The 18865-nt window shown below is 34.0% G+C and overlaps 1 protein-coding gene across 2 annotated transcripts; it reads right to left on the bottom strand.

Annotated features, from left to right (window-relative positions):
- Positions 1-639: 639 nt before the first annotated feature.
- Positions 640-7164, bottom strand: LOC115705496 (alpha-aminoadipic semialdehyde synthase). Of its 2 annotated transcripts, none has more exons than XM_030632835.2 (25): positions 6830-7164; positions 6485-6750; positions 6026-6112; positions 5821-5950; positions 5560-5733; positions 5369-5451; positions 5149-5265; positions 4827-4902; positions 4465-4636; positions 4275-4371; positions 4026-4192; positions 3851-3908; positions 3623-3763; positions 3175-3525; positions 2999-3079; positions 2840-2905; positions 2586-2703; positions 2374-2503; positions 2196-2275; positions 1920-2078; positions 1585-1813; positions 1388-1496; positions 1105-1269; positions 946-1015; positions 640-848 (listed from the first exon to the last, which is right to left on the bottom strand). In XM_030632835.2, exons 2-25 carry the CDS (start codon positions 6731-6733, stop codon positions 796-798), a joined length of 3162 nt encoding a protein of 1053 aa, XP_030488695.2. In that variant the 5' UTR covers positions 6734-6750; positions 6830-7164; the 3' UTR covers positions 640-795. The 2 variants fall into 2 exon arrangements, with proteins under 2 accessions (XP_030488695.2, XP_030488694.2); XM_030632834.2 differs by having other exon boundaries at positions 6485-6745.
- Between the last annotated feature and the right edge of the window lie 11701 nt (positions 7165-18865).

Raw genomic sequence — 18865 nt, 5'->3', positions numbered from 1 at the left:
AAAATCATACAAAATCATTTTAGAATAAAAGTAGCAAAAATAATATAAAAATAAAATAAAATAATATATTTTTAAATAATGTAGAGATTTTTGATCCTCTTCGAAAATATAAAAATACATTGGAGGTTTTCTTGTAATCCTTCTTCGAGATCAAGAGGAATCCCTTCAGTGTACGAGTGGTCAAAGCCTATGTTTAGAAACCCATCAAATAGAATGACTGTCAAACAAATCAGCCTACAGACCCCAGGGGATATGCAGTGCAGGGTCTATTCTGGAGAAGCCTTTTAGCAAGTAAATAAAATTTTGAAAAGCTTTGACAATATCTTTTTACCTCCAGTATCTGAAAAAATTGCCATACAAAACAATATGTACAAAATTCCTGAAACGACCAATACTACTGTTCTGTATGGCGAGAAGAGTGAGAACAGAAGGAGTTACTATAATATTGATCCTAAAACAATTATTTATTATGTATTATGATTAAAGAAATAAAGTTCATAACTCGAATAAAACAGTGGGGTAACAACCTAACACCATGCTCAACAAAGTTTCTTGAGCCCTGTACTGGCACATATTTATATATAATATATATTTACTACATGATTAGGTTTGGTGTGGATTAAATATACACACAAATCATTTTGCTAATACTCTCAGATTACCCTTTTATTTAAATAATTAGAGGTAAAACATTTACAAGAGGTATTATTAGCCATGTGGGGTTCACTGTAAATTAAATATTTACAAATTAGAGTATGGTAAAACTGGGAAGTCTTGGATCGTTCAATCTTCTGATCACTCAGTCTTCTCTATCAGCTTGAAACCATAGGCTTGTAAGATATCCAAAGCTGACACACCAAAAAAAAGTTTAGTTAATAGTTCAAGTCTTGGAAGAAAGGAAACCTTGTAGTTTTTAAACGATTTAAGTACATATACTGTCATTACCTGGTACATATACTTCAGGTAAAATAGGCCGTAAAACCCCTCTTGTCTTTATCTTATTTCCAAGAATGAGCTACAAAAAAATTGGGTTAATTGCTAAGAAAATCTCTCAGCTTTTGAGTATGTAGACAAGAGAGATTGGAAGAGTTTTAAACAAGGTACCAATGCTCCAATGGCTGCAGGGATACCAACAGTGAGGGCCATAGCAGTAATGGTGTTTCCATTCTCAGTCTTTCCGAATTCCAATAAAGTGGCTATGTGTTTTTCAGTGTGCTGTTGATCACCTGGAAAATCTACTTCCACTTCATGATGTAATAGCACCATATCCTGACCATAGATTAGACTTAGCTTTCTCAGTTTTGGGAAAATGAATGAGACTATGAGCTTAAAAAGAGGGATGAGTAAAGTATGTAGTTTTGGTTTGGCTTATAAGGTTCATTTTTACCTGTTCTGTGCTGGAATAGGCTAATCTTTCCTCCATGCGAAGACAGGAAACATCGAATGCACTTTGGCAAGAGACATGAACTTCTGTTTCCTCGTTGAGTCCCAAGAATCTAAACCAAAAGATAACAATGATTACAATCACTTAAATTGTCTTTATTGAGTGTAGAACTCTTTAATTTCTCTATGAGAGACCCTTACATGATAGTTTTGGCTGCCTTTACTGCAGTTAGTTTTTCTTTGCAATATCCAAGCCTGAAAATCCTTTCAGCAATGTCCTCTTCTCTTTTTAAACAACCATCATCATCAATCTTGAGAAGCTCTACCAGAAGAGCTCTGAATGTAGGTCTCTTTCCATCTTTAAGAAGGGGGTGGTGTTCTGTGTTGAAAAGACCAATTCTTGCAAGTGTCCCCATTATCTCACCAAATCCTAAAACAAAGTAACACTTCATAAGTTCCATAACATATAAACATACATACCAAATGCTTAAGTTAATCTTCTATAGATTAAGAGTAACAAACTCATAAAATCTTGCCTTCATAGCGGAGTGTTCCACGAAATATGGTCGATGCTTCATTGGCTATTCCATACAAGTCTCCATAAACTAAAGAATTACGGTTTGGAAGACACTCCAATGCAAAAGCTGGAAGATCAGGTATCCGCAGTCTCTCAGCTGAATCATATAAATCTTCTCCTGCAAACATGTACTGCAAATTTGAATATGAAATTGCATTTTGTATATTTCCACTGGGAAAGAAAGAATTATCTTGGTGTTTTGTTCATATCTCAGCTGTGATTTTCTAAAACTTACCATCAACATGTATGATTTTTCCATTAGATTTATAGGTAGCCGGGTTTCGCCCAGCTCGAATAGCTCCTGCAGGATTCCAACTAAATAGTTTCTAAGTTAGTAACTTCCATAGAAAGGAAAGCTAAAGGTGGAAGTAGAATGTCACTACAGATTAATACATGGAAATAGCTTGATATACCTGAATTTGTATGCTAATGGATTATTTGCAGCTGCTGGTGAAGGGAGTCCCCCGCAGTAAGAATTAAATGACCGGATTTTCCCCTTATGAACGTGTGCTTGGTTAATCATTTTCATTGCCATCATATGATCTGAAACATCCAATTTCTCTTTCTTTATTTAGATATTCAGCTAATGAATTGATCTATTAGAACATAGCAGAAGAGTATTTACCTATCCCAGGATCTAAGCCCATCTCACCCAGAATTGTTATACCAGCATCCTTTGCCTTTTCATCTAGCATTGACACAGAATTATCAACATAGCTAGCAGTGACAACATGTCTTTTAAGCTGTGTCCATTGACAGAAAAACAATGCAGTCAGCTGTTTATGAAAACTCATACTGAAAATTATCATGCTACTATTTTTTCTTCAATGTTTTCAACATATATTTCTCACTGAAAACAATAATGAGATGCCTTAGTACCTCAAGGCATGCATTTGCTACAATGATGTGGCAACTAGGAGGCAAAAGACTTATGACAACTTCGACCTGCATGAGAAAACAAAAACAAGAGGAACCACTCAGATTAAAATTGGTGATTCACATCATTTAAGGTTAATGGTCTTTGTGATTCTTTCTTACCTGAGAAATATAATTGAAAAGACTAACATGGTCCTGCACATCAAGCTGAACTGCTGTTGCATTTGGAATACCTTCAATGGTCTGCATCCATTTACTTCAATTTCAGTCATTTACACTCATTTGAACTCAAATAGTGTAGAATTAGAAATGAACAGAAAATAGGTTTGTATTTTTACCTCTTCAGCATCCTTGAGATAAAGAGAAGCAACAATTACATGAACATCATTAAGCTCTTCAGAATCATCTTGAAGAAATGTTTTATACCATTGAGGTGATGAAGTGCTTCCAATGGATGCTAATAACTTTGCAGCAGGTTGACAGACCCGACCTGCTCCAAGAATTAGAACCCCAGTTTTCCTTTCTGTTGTTCTATTTTCCTTTTCAGTTTCCATCTCCTGGACTTTACCAATTATCAGAGAGAGCTTATTTGTTTGATTATCTAAAAATCCATTGTTTTCATTTGGCTTAGCTATTGAAGTTAAAGAATCAATAATCTGATCCAGTACAGCCTTATCATCTGCACCAACCTGTGAATACAAGACAAAATTGAAAAAGACTTATCAACAAACCACAACAAAAAGATAATAAATATCAAATAATCAATCTTATGAAAGGTCTACTAACTTCAAGTTCTGAGTATGACATAGCTTTTGAACTCTGACCCACTTGACACTTGACCAAGTGGAAGGAGCCACCTGCAGCTTCAATGATATCTAAGGCCTCATTTATCAGAAATTTGTCAAATAGATGACCACTCAAGGACACCTGTCAGTATTTTTACAAAGATTATTATTTTCCTAACTGGGTAAGATAAAAATAGTGAAAGCTGTAATTTAAATAGGGGAAACTAACCAGTATGTTGTATTTCTTCTTGTTAGATTGGGAACTTTCAAGATTCTCTGATATTTCCCTGCATTTTTTGAAAAGGCAGAACCTTGTAATGTGTGTATATATATACTTGGAATGACTAGAAACCAAAATTATCAGAACTGAGCTTATTTTAATGAAGAGAGATTTTGAAGCTTACTCTGTATCGGATTTTAGCATACGAGGAATATATTCATACAAGGAAGTAAGCACTCCTCTATGGGCTATGCAAGCTCTTCTTAAATGTGAAGGTAACTGTTTAATGTCTATTGTTGAAGCCAAATATCCCACAAATTCAGATAATATATCTCCGAAGTGTTGAGAAGCCTGCAATTTTAAATCATCAAAAGTTATCACCACATAATTTCCTTGAAATAACACTGAATTTGATTATGTTGAAACACTGCACCTCTTTTGCAAATTCAGTAGGAAGTATGTCAACAGATGAACATATCAAACCACTACCCTCTAAATCCTGAGAGTATGAGTTGTTACAAGGATCATATCTGAGGAGAAACATGGTTTATTATATGATTCTCTTGAATATAGCATAATTGATAAAATAGTGTAACTTGAATTATGTGACAGAATAACTAAACCTGAAAAAAGGTGAGTCAATGGAAGTTGTTTGATTGACACATTCTAGTGAACCGCCTATGTCACAAGTTATATCACACAGTCCAACAAGAGGGCATTCTTTCCTCATTAACTCTTGAAGCTGTTCATTACTTAACAATCGAGGAAATCTTTTCTCCCAGTACATGCAATTCACTGCCCAAGAAAACATACAATTTGACTTTAAGAACAAAATAAACATCACAAACCAAACATATATCAATATAGATGATATATTGATACTAAAACCATGCCTCCAAGATTAACTGCCTCAACATGAACATGAGTATGAACATGAAATGTGCTAGAACCTATTCAGGATTTATGGTGGAAATCAAGGGCGTACCAATTACAGACGCATACGGGGCGATTCTTTCGTGAAAAATAGGGTTGTAGTGTTCCGGATGTGCATAGTAGTCAGCCTGACATACAATAATATACAACAGCTTTGAGGCTAGTGAATGTTGAGTTATTAGACTGTTTCAACTTGCAATGCTTACATATTCAAATCATTTCAAAGTGAGGCAATAGATAATATTTCTAAGTTTCCATTTGGAAACAGAGAAAATGTACCAACACAATTCTTCTCAAGTAAATTAATACACTACATATTTATACTATCAACATGAGGATAGCCCAGAAACAAGATTCGATAATGTAGAACGTACTTTATCAAATGGCTTTGTTGAATCCTTGTTTTGAACCATGTCTTGGCAAGTGACAACACAGCCATAAACTTGAAACACCCTATTTGATGCCCTTGCTGGTTGAGATACATCCTTACCCTTTACCAAAAGAAACATATATAAATTACAAACCAAGAAAATTTAATTTCTGACATTGTTTTATAGATAGGCAAGGTTGGACCATATGTAACCTGAAACTAACCATTTTAAATAGCTCTGGAAGCTTGTTCGGATCCACAAAACTGTGAGGAAGAAGTTTAAATACCTCTTGTGCTCCAAGAGAAACTACATAGCACAAAATTTATTTAAAATTTGCATTAACACAATAGAATAGAATAGAATATGGTTACAATAGGTGGTGAAATTGGAGTAAGTTTCAATGTTAAAAAATACCATTTCCTGAGCCAGTAAATACAAAAACCAAAGGACAGATTCCTGCTGGCAAGCCCTGAGATGCTATCTCTTCACCCACCGAAATTACTGCAGCTTTGGCCGCAGCCAAAGATGAATACATATAAGATTCACCCAAAGAAAGAAAAGGTGTTGAATATCCAAGACTCAGATACCCTGAAAACGAAAAAAAACAATGAAGACTAAACAAATGGCTTTAAATAATAGTTAAACTGTGCCAGACTTTCCAAAAATGGTACATACGCAGTCCAAGCCCGTGTAAGAAGTCAACTAGGCCAGCTCTACCAGCAAATTTCCCAAATGCAAGCAACCTTGCCCCATGCTCTCCAACTATTAGCTCATAATCATATAATGACCCTCTTTCAGCTAGGATCTGTATGCATACATTAAATTGTCAAGTGTCAACACACAACAAAGACTCAATCAAATTATACACAACAAATGATACCTTGTCTAATAATGGCATGTTTTCTTTCTGGGCCTTGTGAGTGTGTGAGAAGAATGCATATGCTTTATCAGGAAGAATCATCTCTATCTGCACAAAAACAGAACATGACATGTCAAACTCCTTAAATCTACACTAAAATATTCAAAGAACTTCATGGTCTCAATTTAAGTTCACTTTTTAGTGTAATAGCATGCACCATGAACTTTTTAGTATAAACAATAAAGTCAACTTTATACTCATTGAGAATAGAATCAAATGGAATATGCTATGGTCCCCCTAACTTCTACATGTATCTTTTAAAAAATTATTACAAATATATGTAAGTAGGAACACTGGTCTCTCTCAAATTAAGAAAAATCACAAAATTAATCTTTATGAAAAAAAATAAAAAATTGTGCCTGAGTAAGTTTGAATCCTGCTTCTCTGCAAATTAAGAAAGATTGGGAATTAAAATCAAACCTTAGGCTGCTTAATACCCAAAATGAGGCCACAATCAGACAAGTCGTCTGATATTTCACAGCCAACATCCTGGTAAAGAGCATCATGGTGGATTCTTTTGGTGGATGGCTGTACAATTATGCGAGAAATACCAGTTTTATCCTTGCCACCATGAAGGAGCCGAGCACAATGAGATGGGGTCAAAGGTACCCTTCTCTCCCACTTGTTTGAAGACTCTGAAAGAATCCCAACAACCCCATTTCCCAGCATCGCTTAATTTCCCTGCTCTTAAAAAACATCAGGATTAAGAGATATATATGATGCATGATCATATAATGTAAATCAAAGAAGAGATCATTGCATTACCCGTTATTATCTTTGGTTTCTACGTATGTGTTGTAACTCCTTTTCGCTTATTCTGCATACACATAAGAAAACGGTTCCCTATTTTTTCTGTATGTGTCTGAAATATGGAGATAGAAGGGTGTTTTGACAATTTGAATATAGTTGTTGTTGTGAGGAGAAAATGGGATAAAATCAAGGGTCAAATCACCAATGCTACATACAGTCATCAACAAGATGAAGACGAAAAATATATAAGGAATCTTCAGAACGTCGCCATTATAACATTTAATAACTATCCGTATATATTGTGTACACAATCGTGGCATGAAAATCAGAGAAAGATTAAAATTAGGATAAATCCAAATTATAAAATACACGGCTTTTTCATTTATATATCATTGATTCATTATTTTTGTCAATAAAATAAAAAATAATGATGTGAGGATGTAGATAAAATAGTAGAACGAAAACGACGGCTTTAAAATTCATGCACAAACGTCCATATAGGATTTGCCACGTGTGAATGTGTCAATCTAGTCAAAACCTTCATCAGAGATTTCGGAGTCGATGTCAATTGGAACAAGTAATCGTTTCTTTTCTCTCTTTTTCTTACAACATTTCCTATTTCTTCAACTAATTTAAATATCTTTTGAAATTTTAGAATGTAAATAAATAACAATTACATGCTAACACACATGTTAAATTTTACTTTACTGTGTTTAACGTGTGATCTTTTGGGCAAAAAAAAAAAATGTGTAATCTTTATATATTTAGTTAAGAGTCACTAATTTCAGACAGTAAATTTAAATCATTTCTAGTGTGTTACCTTACCAACCAGTAGGGGTGTTCGCGGTGCGGGTTGTGCGGTTTTTAACAATTTTTTCAAACCAACCCGCACATGCGGTTTTTCTAATTTTCCAAACCGCACCCGCACCGCGATACTAAAAAACCGCAAAAACCGCACCGCAAAAAATGATGCGGTGCGGTGCGGTTTTTGCGGTTTATGCGGTTTGAACTATCACAATTTTTTTTTTTTGAAATAATCATAAAATAATTAAACTATCATTAATATAATTATTCCAAAACACTTAAGAAAATACAACAAACTTGAGACTAATAAAAGTTATAACAACAACAATAAATCAATAATCTTTTTAAAGTTTCAACAACACACTTAAATCAAAATAACAAACTTGAAACTAATTAAGTTCTAACAACAATATAAATGTACAACTAACATACTTACATCAATAGATTAAAAATAAAACAAACACAAACTTCCAACTCCAAATTTTAATACACATGTATGGACTTGGGTTTGTTGCTAAGAAGAGAGGGTTTGTGAAGAGTTATGGATTTTGCCCTAAGATTTATAGGCTTGGGTTGGGCTCATATGTATGGGCTTAATAAAATAAATATAAAAATTGAAATTTTAAAAGATGCGGTGCGGTGCGGTTTGAATCGCGGTTTAATAATTCAAAACCGCAAACCGCACCGCACCGCGCGGTTTGGGAAAAATTCAAACCGCAACCGCACCGCGAAGAATTTCAAACCGCATTTTTTTTGCGGTGCGGTGTGGTGCGGGCGGTTTGAGCGGTTTGAGCGGTTTGATGTACACCCCTACCAACCAGTAATTCACATTTGTTTTGCGTGTACTTTCATATTTTGTTATTTTTTTTCTAATGAAAAAAAAAGAGCGACAATAAATTTTAAAATAAAAATAGATAGGAATAATTCCTTTTTAAATGATTTACCTGGAATAACAAAACTAAGAATAAAAAAGTTAAGGTATATACTTTATAATTTCATATAATATATATTTATAGAAATAATATGTATTTTAAATAAGATCATATTCGCACCTATATTATATATGAGATATTATTTAGATTAATTATCCGAAGGGCTGTAAATTAGAATTAGAATATAAACTATAATTAATAAACAAGAAATTGGATTTTTTTTTTGTTAGGGTGAATGTGAAATTGGGAATTAATCGAAGCTGTAAAAATAACTTCTTTTAAGTAATAATTAAAAAAAATTAAATAGAAATTAGGGTGGGGAAGAATCAAGAAAGAGACCTGAGAAGAATGAAGGTGTTACAACAATATAATATACACGTGTAATTTGTAATTAATTATTGAAATAAAATAAAATTCATATGCATTGTGTACTGATAATACGATGACGACAACCATAGCAAAAGAAAAGAAAGCATTTCCGTGACCATTCACATTTATCTTGATCACTTACTCACTTAAACAAAGAAAAGTTAGAGCATCAATGGTAGTATCTATTCTATATAAAATGTGTTTATATAATAGAATTATTGGTTTATGAAAAATTTATGGGTGACTTTTTATTTATATTAAAAATAAAATGATTTATTATTGTTGAACGATAAAATTTTAATAATAATAATTATTATTATTATTATTATTATTATTATTATTATTATTATAGGAATGGGTCAGTCAAAAAGAAGAAAAAATTAAGGAGATATTTTCTCCACCTCCACCACTTTCACGATTAAGTGGATTTTATCAACAAAAAAAATAATAAAAAAATTGGCTATAAAGAGAGAGGGTGGGGAACGGTTAAAAAGAAAGGAAAAGAGGGTTTTGAAAAAAATATCTTTGGCAATTGATACGAAAAAAAAAAATGCATTATTCCAAGTGATTTTTCAAGCTCTACAAGGTAAGCAAAGACTCATAAATGGATCTACCTCTCTTTCTTCTTTCTCTTTATTTTTGTTTACTGCAAATAGTCATTCTAATCTCCTTTGATTCACTAAACTTCAGAAAATAAGTTGATGTGATATATAATCAAAGGGAAAGGAAAAAACTAATATTTTTACGCTGTCAATTTCATTATTGATTTCTATAATTCTCTTCGATTCACTAGATTTCAGAAAATAAGTCAATATGTGATATATAATCGAAGAGAATAATATAAATCTTTATGGTGTTATGCCGTCCAATTTATTGTAAATCCCTATGATTTTCTTTTAGTTCACTAGACTTCTGAAAATAAGTCGACATGTGATACATAACCCAAGAGAAGAATATAAGATTTAAAGAAATTATTATACCATCAAAATTATCATAAGGTGTAGATTCTCATACCAAAGAAATGAGAGTAATATAAGGAAGTTGATTGATTACTTACTGCACACTAAAAAAAAAGATGTAGGTTCAGTCGAGTATATCCTAATCAAATTCAATTTGTTGGTGTGATAATTAATGGTGAAAATTCTCTCTGTAAAAAAATAGGTGATCAGTGACTATACATATATATATATATATCCATAAATGTTATTATTCATATAAAAAATGATCATATGCACAAAAGGTCTCGTCATTATTATCAAGCCATGGGATTGGTATGATTTATACATGATATGCACATAAGTTGTGGATCGAGGATGTGTATAGACACCAACCATATATTACATATTCACATATATATATACTAGGTGAATTTTACGTGCCATGTCACGTAATGTAAATTTTATTTGAAGTTTCGGCATACTTTTAGATTCGTCTATAATTTTTGTTTAGGGAATACTTGCGTTTAATTTGAAAAAAAAAATATTTAGATTCTAAATGTTATTTTAATGTATTAAAATCAATTTTAATATAATTATAAAATTGTAAATAAATTTAATATTGAAATGTTATTTGCAAGAGCATGCTCTTTTTCAAGCTCTTTCCTCATCATCAATATCTACAAAATGAGAAGCAAGATGTTGAGTATGAAAAGTCGACAATATATAAGTAAAATTACCAAAATATGTACCTTAATATGGTACACAGGATGCATTTTATTTTGGATGCAATCTTTCACTATCTTCCTAACTTTCTTTAAACCTTTAACTGAACCCATTTTCCATATTCATTTAGCATCAATAACAAAATGAAATCATTTTATTAATTATACAGACTCTTAGCATTAATAGCATCAAGTTTGAAGACTGCATACCTTCCCAAGTACAATTATCTCTATAAAATTAATATGACGGAGTTCAGCATGACAACAATAATCATGCCAAGAACATTAAGAGCAGAGCAAAAATAAGGACCCCAATCTTTCATGTCAACTAAGCAATCTCCGAACAAATTATTTTTTGCATTAATAAATTTTACCTGTCTTAAATAGATATTGAAAACTCAATTAGAAAGAAAATTAAATTCAAAAAGGAAAAAGAAAATAAGACAAAAAAAAATCATAAACTTACTGTTAAGAATGTCTAAGGTTGTTGGCCAAGAAGCATGATTGCTCTATTGCAATTATCAATGCCATTGAACCTTCAATTGCTCACATCAATACTATTCTCATACATTCATCCATACATAAAATAGGATTTTTTTCATAAATGAAAAAAACAATAATAAATAAATAATCAGCATAGCAATGACTTGATGGAGGTGCCTAAACAAAAAATAAAGTCAAAGAAAAGTCATTCTTGTTATATTCGGTACCATTAATGCAAGTACACCTGCAAATACTATAATACTTAATACAAAGATATGGAGGATATTAGTACTGATAGGCAACCCATTACCTATGAGTAATAAAATTAGTAACAGAGTCAAGTAATAGAAATACTAATGTACACAACCTAACTCGTTAAGTAGTAAGATCCATGCCTGCCAATCAAGCACGAAGCTGAATTTGAATTCCGTCCAAATCGAGGTCCACATTAGCACAGATTCCTTCAGTTTGACCTTGCCGTCGGTTCTGAAAGTCGGGGTCTCGATCAACGAACAAAACACCTTAATGGGAAGATGAATCGGAGATTCTACCGAAGAGGGAGTTAGGTCCGGCGAGAGCAAGGATTTGCTTTGTTGTCTAAAAGAGATGGCCACCCACATAAATGGTGACTATGTTAGACTCTGAAATGTACGGAGGAGATGCTAAACCCTCAAAAGGAGGCATTTTAAGAAGGATGGATGAGATCTAGGTGTGTGGGCGATGGATTTTACATATTCTAAAACTGAAAAGGAGGTTTCGATTCATTCATGGTTATTCCATTGTGCAGCTCGTTCTTCATCATCGAGATTGGGGTTTGGGTTTCCTTTTGTGAATTGGGATTGATCATCGATATTGAGATTCTGCGATTAGAAGAATAATGGTTAATCCCTTGTGCAAATCGATAACTTAAGAAGGAGGAGCGACGATGAAGACTAACGGCCATTCCCTTGTGCAAATCATTTTTTGTCATTGAGATTGGGGTTTAGGTTTCCTTTTCGAGATTGGGTTTTTCATCGAGACTGGTATGATATGAAATGTAAAAATTAGGAGAAATAGTTAACGCTTCATGTTAACGTGTCGTCTATTTCCTTAGAGAAAAAAAAAAACAAATGTTAAAATAAATCGTTAAACCAACAAATTCGTCAAACTCAGAGACGAAACTGAAAAATTTCTATGCCTTAGGAATGTGAGTTGTGGACCATAGTCGATCGGATTCTGCATCACCGACTTTTTGAAATGGTTTGTTTCTTTCTTCGCTTGAGTCGTTAGACTTAAGATCTAAAACGACAATTCTCTGTTTTCCTCTTTCTGCAAAATAATGTCGTTTCAATCTTCCAAGTGTTATAAGCTCAACCCATTAGCCAAGGATATCTGCACCATCAACAACCGAGGAGCTGAGTTAGGGTTTAATTTATATTTTAGCCAAGAATTGTAGTTCACGATTGAAGAGTTGACTTAAGGTTTAATTTATATTTTAGGAGCTTTATTTTATACGGTGTGTTAGAGAGATATGTGGTTAAGATGATTTTTTTTTAATTTAAAAAAAGATTGTTTAATTTTTTGGGTTTAATTATTGGGTTTAATCATTGGGTTTATTTGTTAACGGGAGATCAAACCTATTAACATCGTTAAATTTAACAGAATATTCTTTTATTTTTAAGTATATTCTGTTAAACCAAGAAATGTCGTTAGATAGGCATTTTTAATATATAAAGATATGTGATTTCTTTTCAGTAACTTTATAGGCTAAACAAAAAAATCTCACAAGTGTGAGAGTGGCTCCTATATTCATGTATATGAATGCCTATTTGAAAATAAGAAACATGTGTCACTTAGAAAATTCCTCTGCTTATTTCAAAGTGAACAAGACTTGTAAATTAAATGCCAAAGTTTAACAATAAAAAAAATCGCATAGAAGACTGTGAGTGTCTTCTAAACAAATTTCTCGAACAAACGAAAAAAAAGGAGAAAAGCAAGCATCGTCACAATTTCAATGACGTTTACAAAGCGAAAAAAAAATGAAAATATATATGTATATACTTTATGTGTATAAAAAGATACATATATATAATACACTATTCGAGTTGTATAATTTAATTTTAAATAGAAATTGAATCATACAATAAATATCTTAGATACTATCTTTAATTTTAATTAAATAATTTAAATTTGAGATAGTATTCAATAAAAAATAAATTATTATTCCTTAAATTTTGGAATAAACAATTAAAATATCATCCAAATAATCTTTTTATTTATAAAAGATAATAAAAAGATTTCAAAGCCCAAATTTTACCACCAAAAAGTGGTAAAATTCTAAAGCCACATAAAATGGCACAAAATTCTAAATGAGCTCACTAAAATCAACCAATTAAAGAGGTCATTCACCTCACCAAATTTCAAAGAGGTCATTAACCTCACAAAAATCTCAAAAATAGTAATTTTACCTAAAAATTAAAAAGTGCACTAAAATTCAAAGCCATGACAAATTAAATGACATTCCAAAGAAAAAGAGGTTATTCATCTCATGAAAAATTAAAATTCGGAACTACGTTTGACTTGATTCCTATAAAAGGATACGTAGGCAACTTAGTTGCTAAGACTAAGTGCAGTCGCCAATACCGCAAAATGGAATAAAACACAAATCTTAAAATTCCATAAAAGGTCATACACCTAGGAATTTTTTTCAAATTTTCAAAATAGCAAAGGATTCCTGAAAGTGGTCATCTACCAGAATCCTTATTCTAAATTACCGTATTCTGAACTACAAGTGGCTTGATCCTTCACAAAGAAGGTATGTAGGCAGCTCGGTTAATTAAATGGACTGAGTTCAGCTGCAATTCCAAATTTACTTAAAATTTCCCAAATTTATTTTAACTATTTAATATCATCGTAATTGGAATCAAAGGGTATTTCCTTTATTTAAAAGGATTGTAATTAACAGATTATTCTTATAATCTTTGATGGGTCGAACTTAAATTAATAAACTCTTATGCTATAATTCAGCATAGGTGAAATTGTGTTTTGCATTTATTTTTAATATTCTAAATGTGAAATTTTTGCTTAACATAATTTTTGGCACGCCCGGTGGGACCCATTCTCCTTTTCATCTCCAAATATGATGACTATTATTCAACTTTAACTTTATAGTGCTAATCATGTTTACTGTTTTCAGGAAAAAATGGCACCACAAGTCACGGTTTACTTCCACAAGTTACCAACAACCTCTTCTGCCCAAGGAGGGAAAAAGAGCCGCTTTTTGGCAGCATTCTCTATTGATCGAGCACCCATTTCATGCAGGGTGCCCGAACCAATAAAGAATGTGAAGACACCTACACCAGCTAAAAAGGCTGGCAGAGGGAAAGGTGTGAAAAACATCACTAAGACTGCACAGGCCTTAAGAGGCAAGGCAGCAAAGGGCTTTAAAAAGAGGCAAGCCCGGGCAGTGAAAAGGTCTGCAGCAAAGGTTGCCAAGACAGAAGGGAGGCCAACGAAGATTGGCTCCCCCGTAATGATCCAGGAATGGGAGCGTATCTTGATTGGTTCTGTTCCTATTTTCTTGCCCACTGTCGCCTCAGTGATGGTTACCTCTGCGGAGGAAATTGAGGCAACACGGACTTCTCAACCTCGGAGAGGTAGGAAGGCAACAAAAGGGAGGAGGGGGACAAACATTTCACCTTCACCAAACCCTCTTGAAATGAGGGAATTAGTAGGAGGCACCCCGATTAGGCCACCGATCGTAATCTCTGTCAACCGCCAAGGTCAACAGGGGGTACCTGCTGAGATCAATGAACGCCCTTTGTTAGATGAAGGGTGTAGGACGCCTTTCTCCTTCCCAAAGAAGGCTAGAAGCGATAGTGTAAGGGTTCCCAAAGCAAGCCCTAACTCATTCCGAAGAGAACATGGTGACTGGATGTTTCTCCAGGGCTACCGACCAACAAGGGTCACCTCAACTGCTAAGCTTACCTCCTACACGGGCCCTGTAACTCGATCGAGAGCTCGTGCCATGCAGGAATCAGTGAATCCCTCTTTTCAAAAAGTTCAGGAAGAAGGGTGTACATCTGAACACTCTTTAGAAGAAACTCCCCTTATTGAACACAGTGAGGGGGTGTCTGCTGATCTCATTACTCAGTTCGTTGGCAATGATAAAAATATGCCGGTGTTAGTAACTGGGACAATCAGTAATGAAGAGAAGATTCAGGAACTGCAAAGGTTATTGGCTGAGAGGGACGAAGAAGTAGCCCGACTCTCAACAGAATTATCTCATCAAGTTAATATGAGACAAAAGGAGAGTGAGATTGGGCAACAATCCTCGTCCTCAGTGCCGCCTGTAGGCAACACACAACCGCCACCACAAGGTGTGCAACCACCACTAGCTGGTGTCCAACCTCAGCAGGACCTGAAGGCTCTTACCATGGAGGGTATTCGGGAATATCAGGCTGCAACAATGCCTATTCTTGGATATCATAAGCCATACCTGGCTTACTATGATCAAATTCCATTTCCACCAAACTACATCAGACAAAAGTTTGAAAAGTTTGATGGAATTAATGGTTCTCCTCATGAGCATTTGGCCTATTTCACCTCTGCATGTGGTGAATCTGCCCAATCAAATGCACTATTGATCCGGCAATTTGTGCAATCTCTAAAAGAAATTAACTCTAAGGTGATTGAACTTTTTGAAAAGAGGGATTCACTGATTCCTGCATGGCACGAGCTCTCGATCGAGTTACAGGGCCCGTGTAGGAGGTAAGCTTAGCAGTTGAGGTGACCCTTGTTGGTCGGTAGCCCTGGAGAAACATCCAGTCACCATGTTCTCTTCGGAATGAGTTAGGGCTTGCTTTGGGAACCCTTACACTATCGCTTCTAACCTTCTTTAGGAAGGAGAAAGGCATCCTACACCCTTCATCTAATAAAGGGCGTTCATTGATCTCAGCAGGTACCCTCTGTTGACCTTGGCGGTTGACAGAGATTACGATCGGTGGCCTAATCGGGGTGCCTCCTACTAATTCCCTCATTTCAAGAGGGTTTGGTGAAGGTGAAGTGTTTGTCCTCCTCCTCCCTTTTGTTGCCTTCCTACCTCTCCGAGGTTGAGAAGTCGGTGTTGCCTCAGTTTCCTCCGCAGAGGGAACCATCACTGAGGCGACAGTGGGCAAGAAAATAGGAACAGAACCAATCAAGATACGCTCCCATTCCTGGATCATTACGGGGGAGCCAATCTTCGTTGGCCTCCCTTCGGTCTTGGCAACCTTTGCTGCAGACCTTTTCACTGCCCGGGCTTGCCTCTTTTTAAAGCCCTTTGCTGCCTTGCCTCTTAAGGCCTGTGCAGTCTTAGTGATGTTTTTCACACCTTTCCCTCTGCCAGCCTTTTTAGCTGGTGTAGGTGTCTTCACATTCTTTATTGGTTCGGGCACCCTGCATGAAATGGGTGCTCGATCAATAGAGAATGCTGCCAAAAAGCGGCTCTTTTTCCCTCCTTGGGCAGAAGCGGCTCATATATATTTTCATTTTTTTTTTCGCTTTGTCAACGTCATTGGAATTGTGACGTAAGTATATATATATTCTTTTTTATCGCATAAGCATAGGTATATATATATACTTTTTTTTTTTACTGACTATAGTGCATGCTTGCTTTTCTCCTTTTTTTCGTTTGTTCGAGAAATTTGTTTAGAACACACTCACAGTCTTCTATGCGATTTTTTTATTGTTAAACTTTGGCTTTTAATTTACAAGCCTTGTTCACTTTGAAATAAGCAGAGGAATTTTCCAAGTGACACATGTTTCTTATTTTCAAATAGGCATTCATATAGATGAATATATATATATATCATAATCAGTACATATTTATAGGAGCCACTCTCACACTTGTGCGATTTTTTTGTTTAGCCTATAAAGTTACTGAGAAGAAATCACATATATACATATATATATGTGAATATGTAATATATGGTTGGCGTCTATACACATCCTCGATCCATAACTTATGTGCATACCATGTATAAATCATACTAATCCCTTGGCTTGACAATAATGACGAGACTTTTTGTGCATATGATCATTTTTTATATGAATAATAACATTTATGGATATATATATGTATAGTCACTGATCACCTATTTTTTTACAGAGAGAATTTTCACCATTAATTATCACACCAACAAAGTGAATTTGATTAGGATATAATCGACTGAACCTACATCTTTTTTTTTTTTTTTTGAGTGTGCAGTAAGTAATCAATCAACTTCCTTATATTACTCTCATTTCTTTGGTATGAGAATCTACACCTTATGATAATTTTGATGGTATAATAATTTCTTTAAATCTTATATTCTTCTCTTTGGTTATGTATCACATGTCGACTTATTTTTAGAAGTCTAGTGAACTAAAAGAAAATCATAGGAATTTACAATAAATTGGACGGCATAACACCATAAAGATTTATATTATTCTCTTCGATTATATATCACATATTGACTTATTTTCTGAAGTCTAGTGAATCGAAGAGAATTATAGAAATCAATAATGAAATTGACAGCGTAAAAATATTAGTCTTTTCCTTTCCCTTTGATTATATATCACATCAACTTATTTTCTGAAGTTTTGTGAATCAAAGGAGATTGGAATGACTATTTGGAGTAAACAAAAATAAAGAGAAAGAAGAAAGAGAGGTAGATCCATTTATGGATCTTTGCTTACCCTTGTAGAGCTTGAAAAATCACTTGGAATAATGCAGTTTTTTTTTCTCTCTTTTCTCAGATCTCTTTTCTCTGTTTCACTCTTACGTATCAATTGCCAAAGATATTTTTTTCAAAACCCTCTTTTCCTTTATATCTGGTCTGTTAGATAAATTAACAATTAACCCAAGATCTATTTGTATATAACATAGAACACAATAATAAGATATAATAATTAGGTATGTGTACCTGATTGATCCATAGCAATTATCTCTGATTGATCCACATCAGTTACTCCAATTCGATAGTGCAATACTATCAACTAAGTCTTCCTCCCTAGATCTCTAAATCAGAAGCAGTTTATTTTATCTGATTATCAAAAGGTATACAATTGTGATGAGACAATATGTATTTATAGAGTTAGGGAGGGGACTTAGCTACAAAACCCTAGTTAGTTGGCCGGGCTCGCTCATCAAAGGCTTCAGTCAACTAGAAAAGCCCACACTTCTGCTTCACCTAGACTTTACTCACAGATGCTAAGCCCATTAACAATTGATCACCAACAACATGGGCTAACACAGCAAAGAACTATCCAATCAACCCAAGTTTTAATAAAACCAATAAAATTTAATGTAAGCCCAAATAAAAGTCTAACATTCTCCCACTTGGGCTACATTGATTTTAATACATATATATTATATATCAAAATAATTTTGTTTGAAAACGACTCATGGGTTGAACAACAGGAAAACATTTGTGGCCACTTTAAAAAATGATAGTTCTCTGATAGCATCTCAACATACCGGTCCAATTTAACCTTTGATAATGAACTATGACAGTCATATTGTTTTTAACTCAACAAAAGACATTCATAATCACAAATACCAAAGTATTAAATCGACATGGTCAATAAGTCTAGTAGTGTGGTAAGGAATTATGTTCAACATGTGATCAATTTAAAATAACATAATATCCTTATCAGTCCTCAATTTCACTGATACCGTGATGCTTAATAAATAAGCCAGTGAAATTAAACATACACCACTTAAAATAAGTAAGTGTCACTAAACTTGCTTAAAGAATTAAGCCAACAACATATCATTGTTAATAAGCAAATAAATTTAAAAGA

The sequence above is a fragment of the Cannabis sativa genome, chromosome 1 (assembly GCF_029168945.1).
Source record: "Cannabis sativa cultivar Pink pepper isolate KNU-18-1 chromosome 1, ASM2916894v1, whole genome shotgun sequence".
Taxonomy (NCBI): Eukaryota; Viridiplantae; Streptophyta; class Magnoliopsida; order Rosales; family Cannabaceae; genus Cannabis; species Cannabis sativa.
This window is presented reverse-complemented; position numbering and strand designations above follow the sequence as displayed.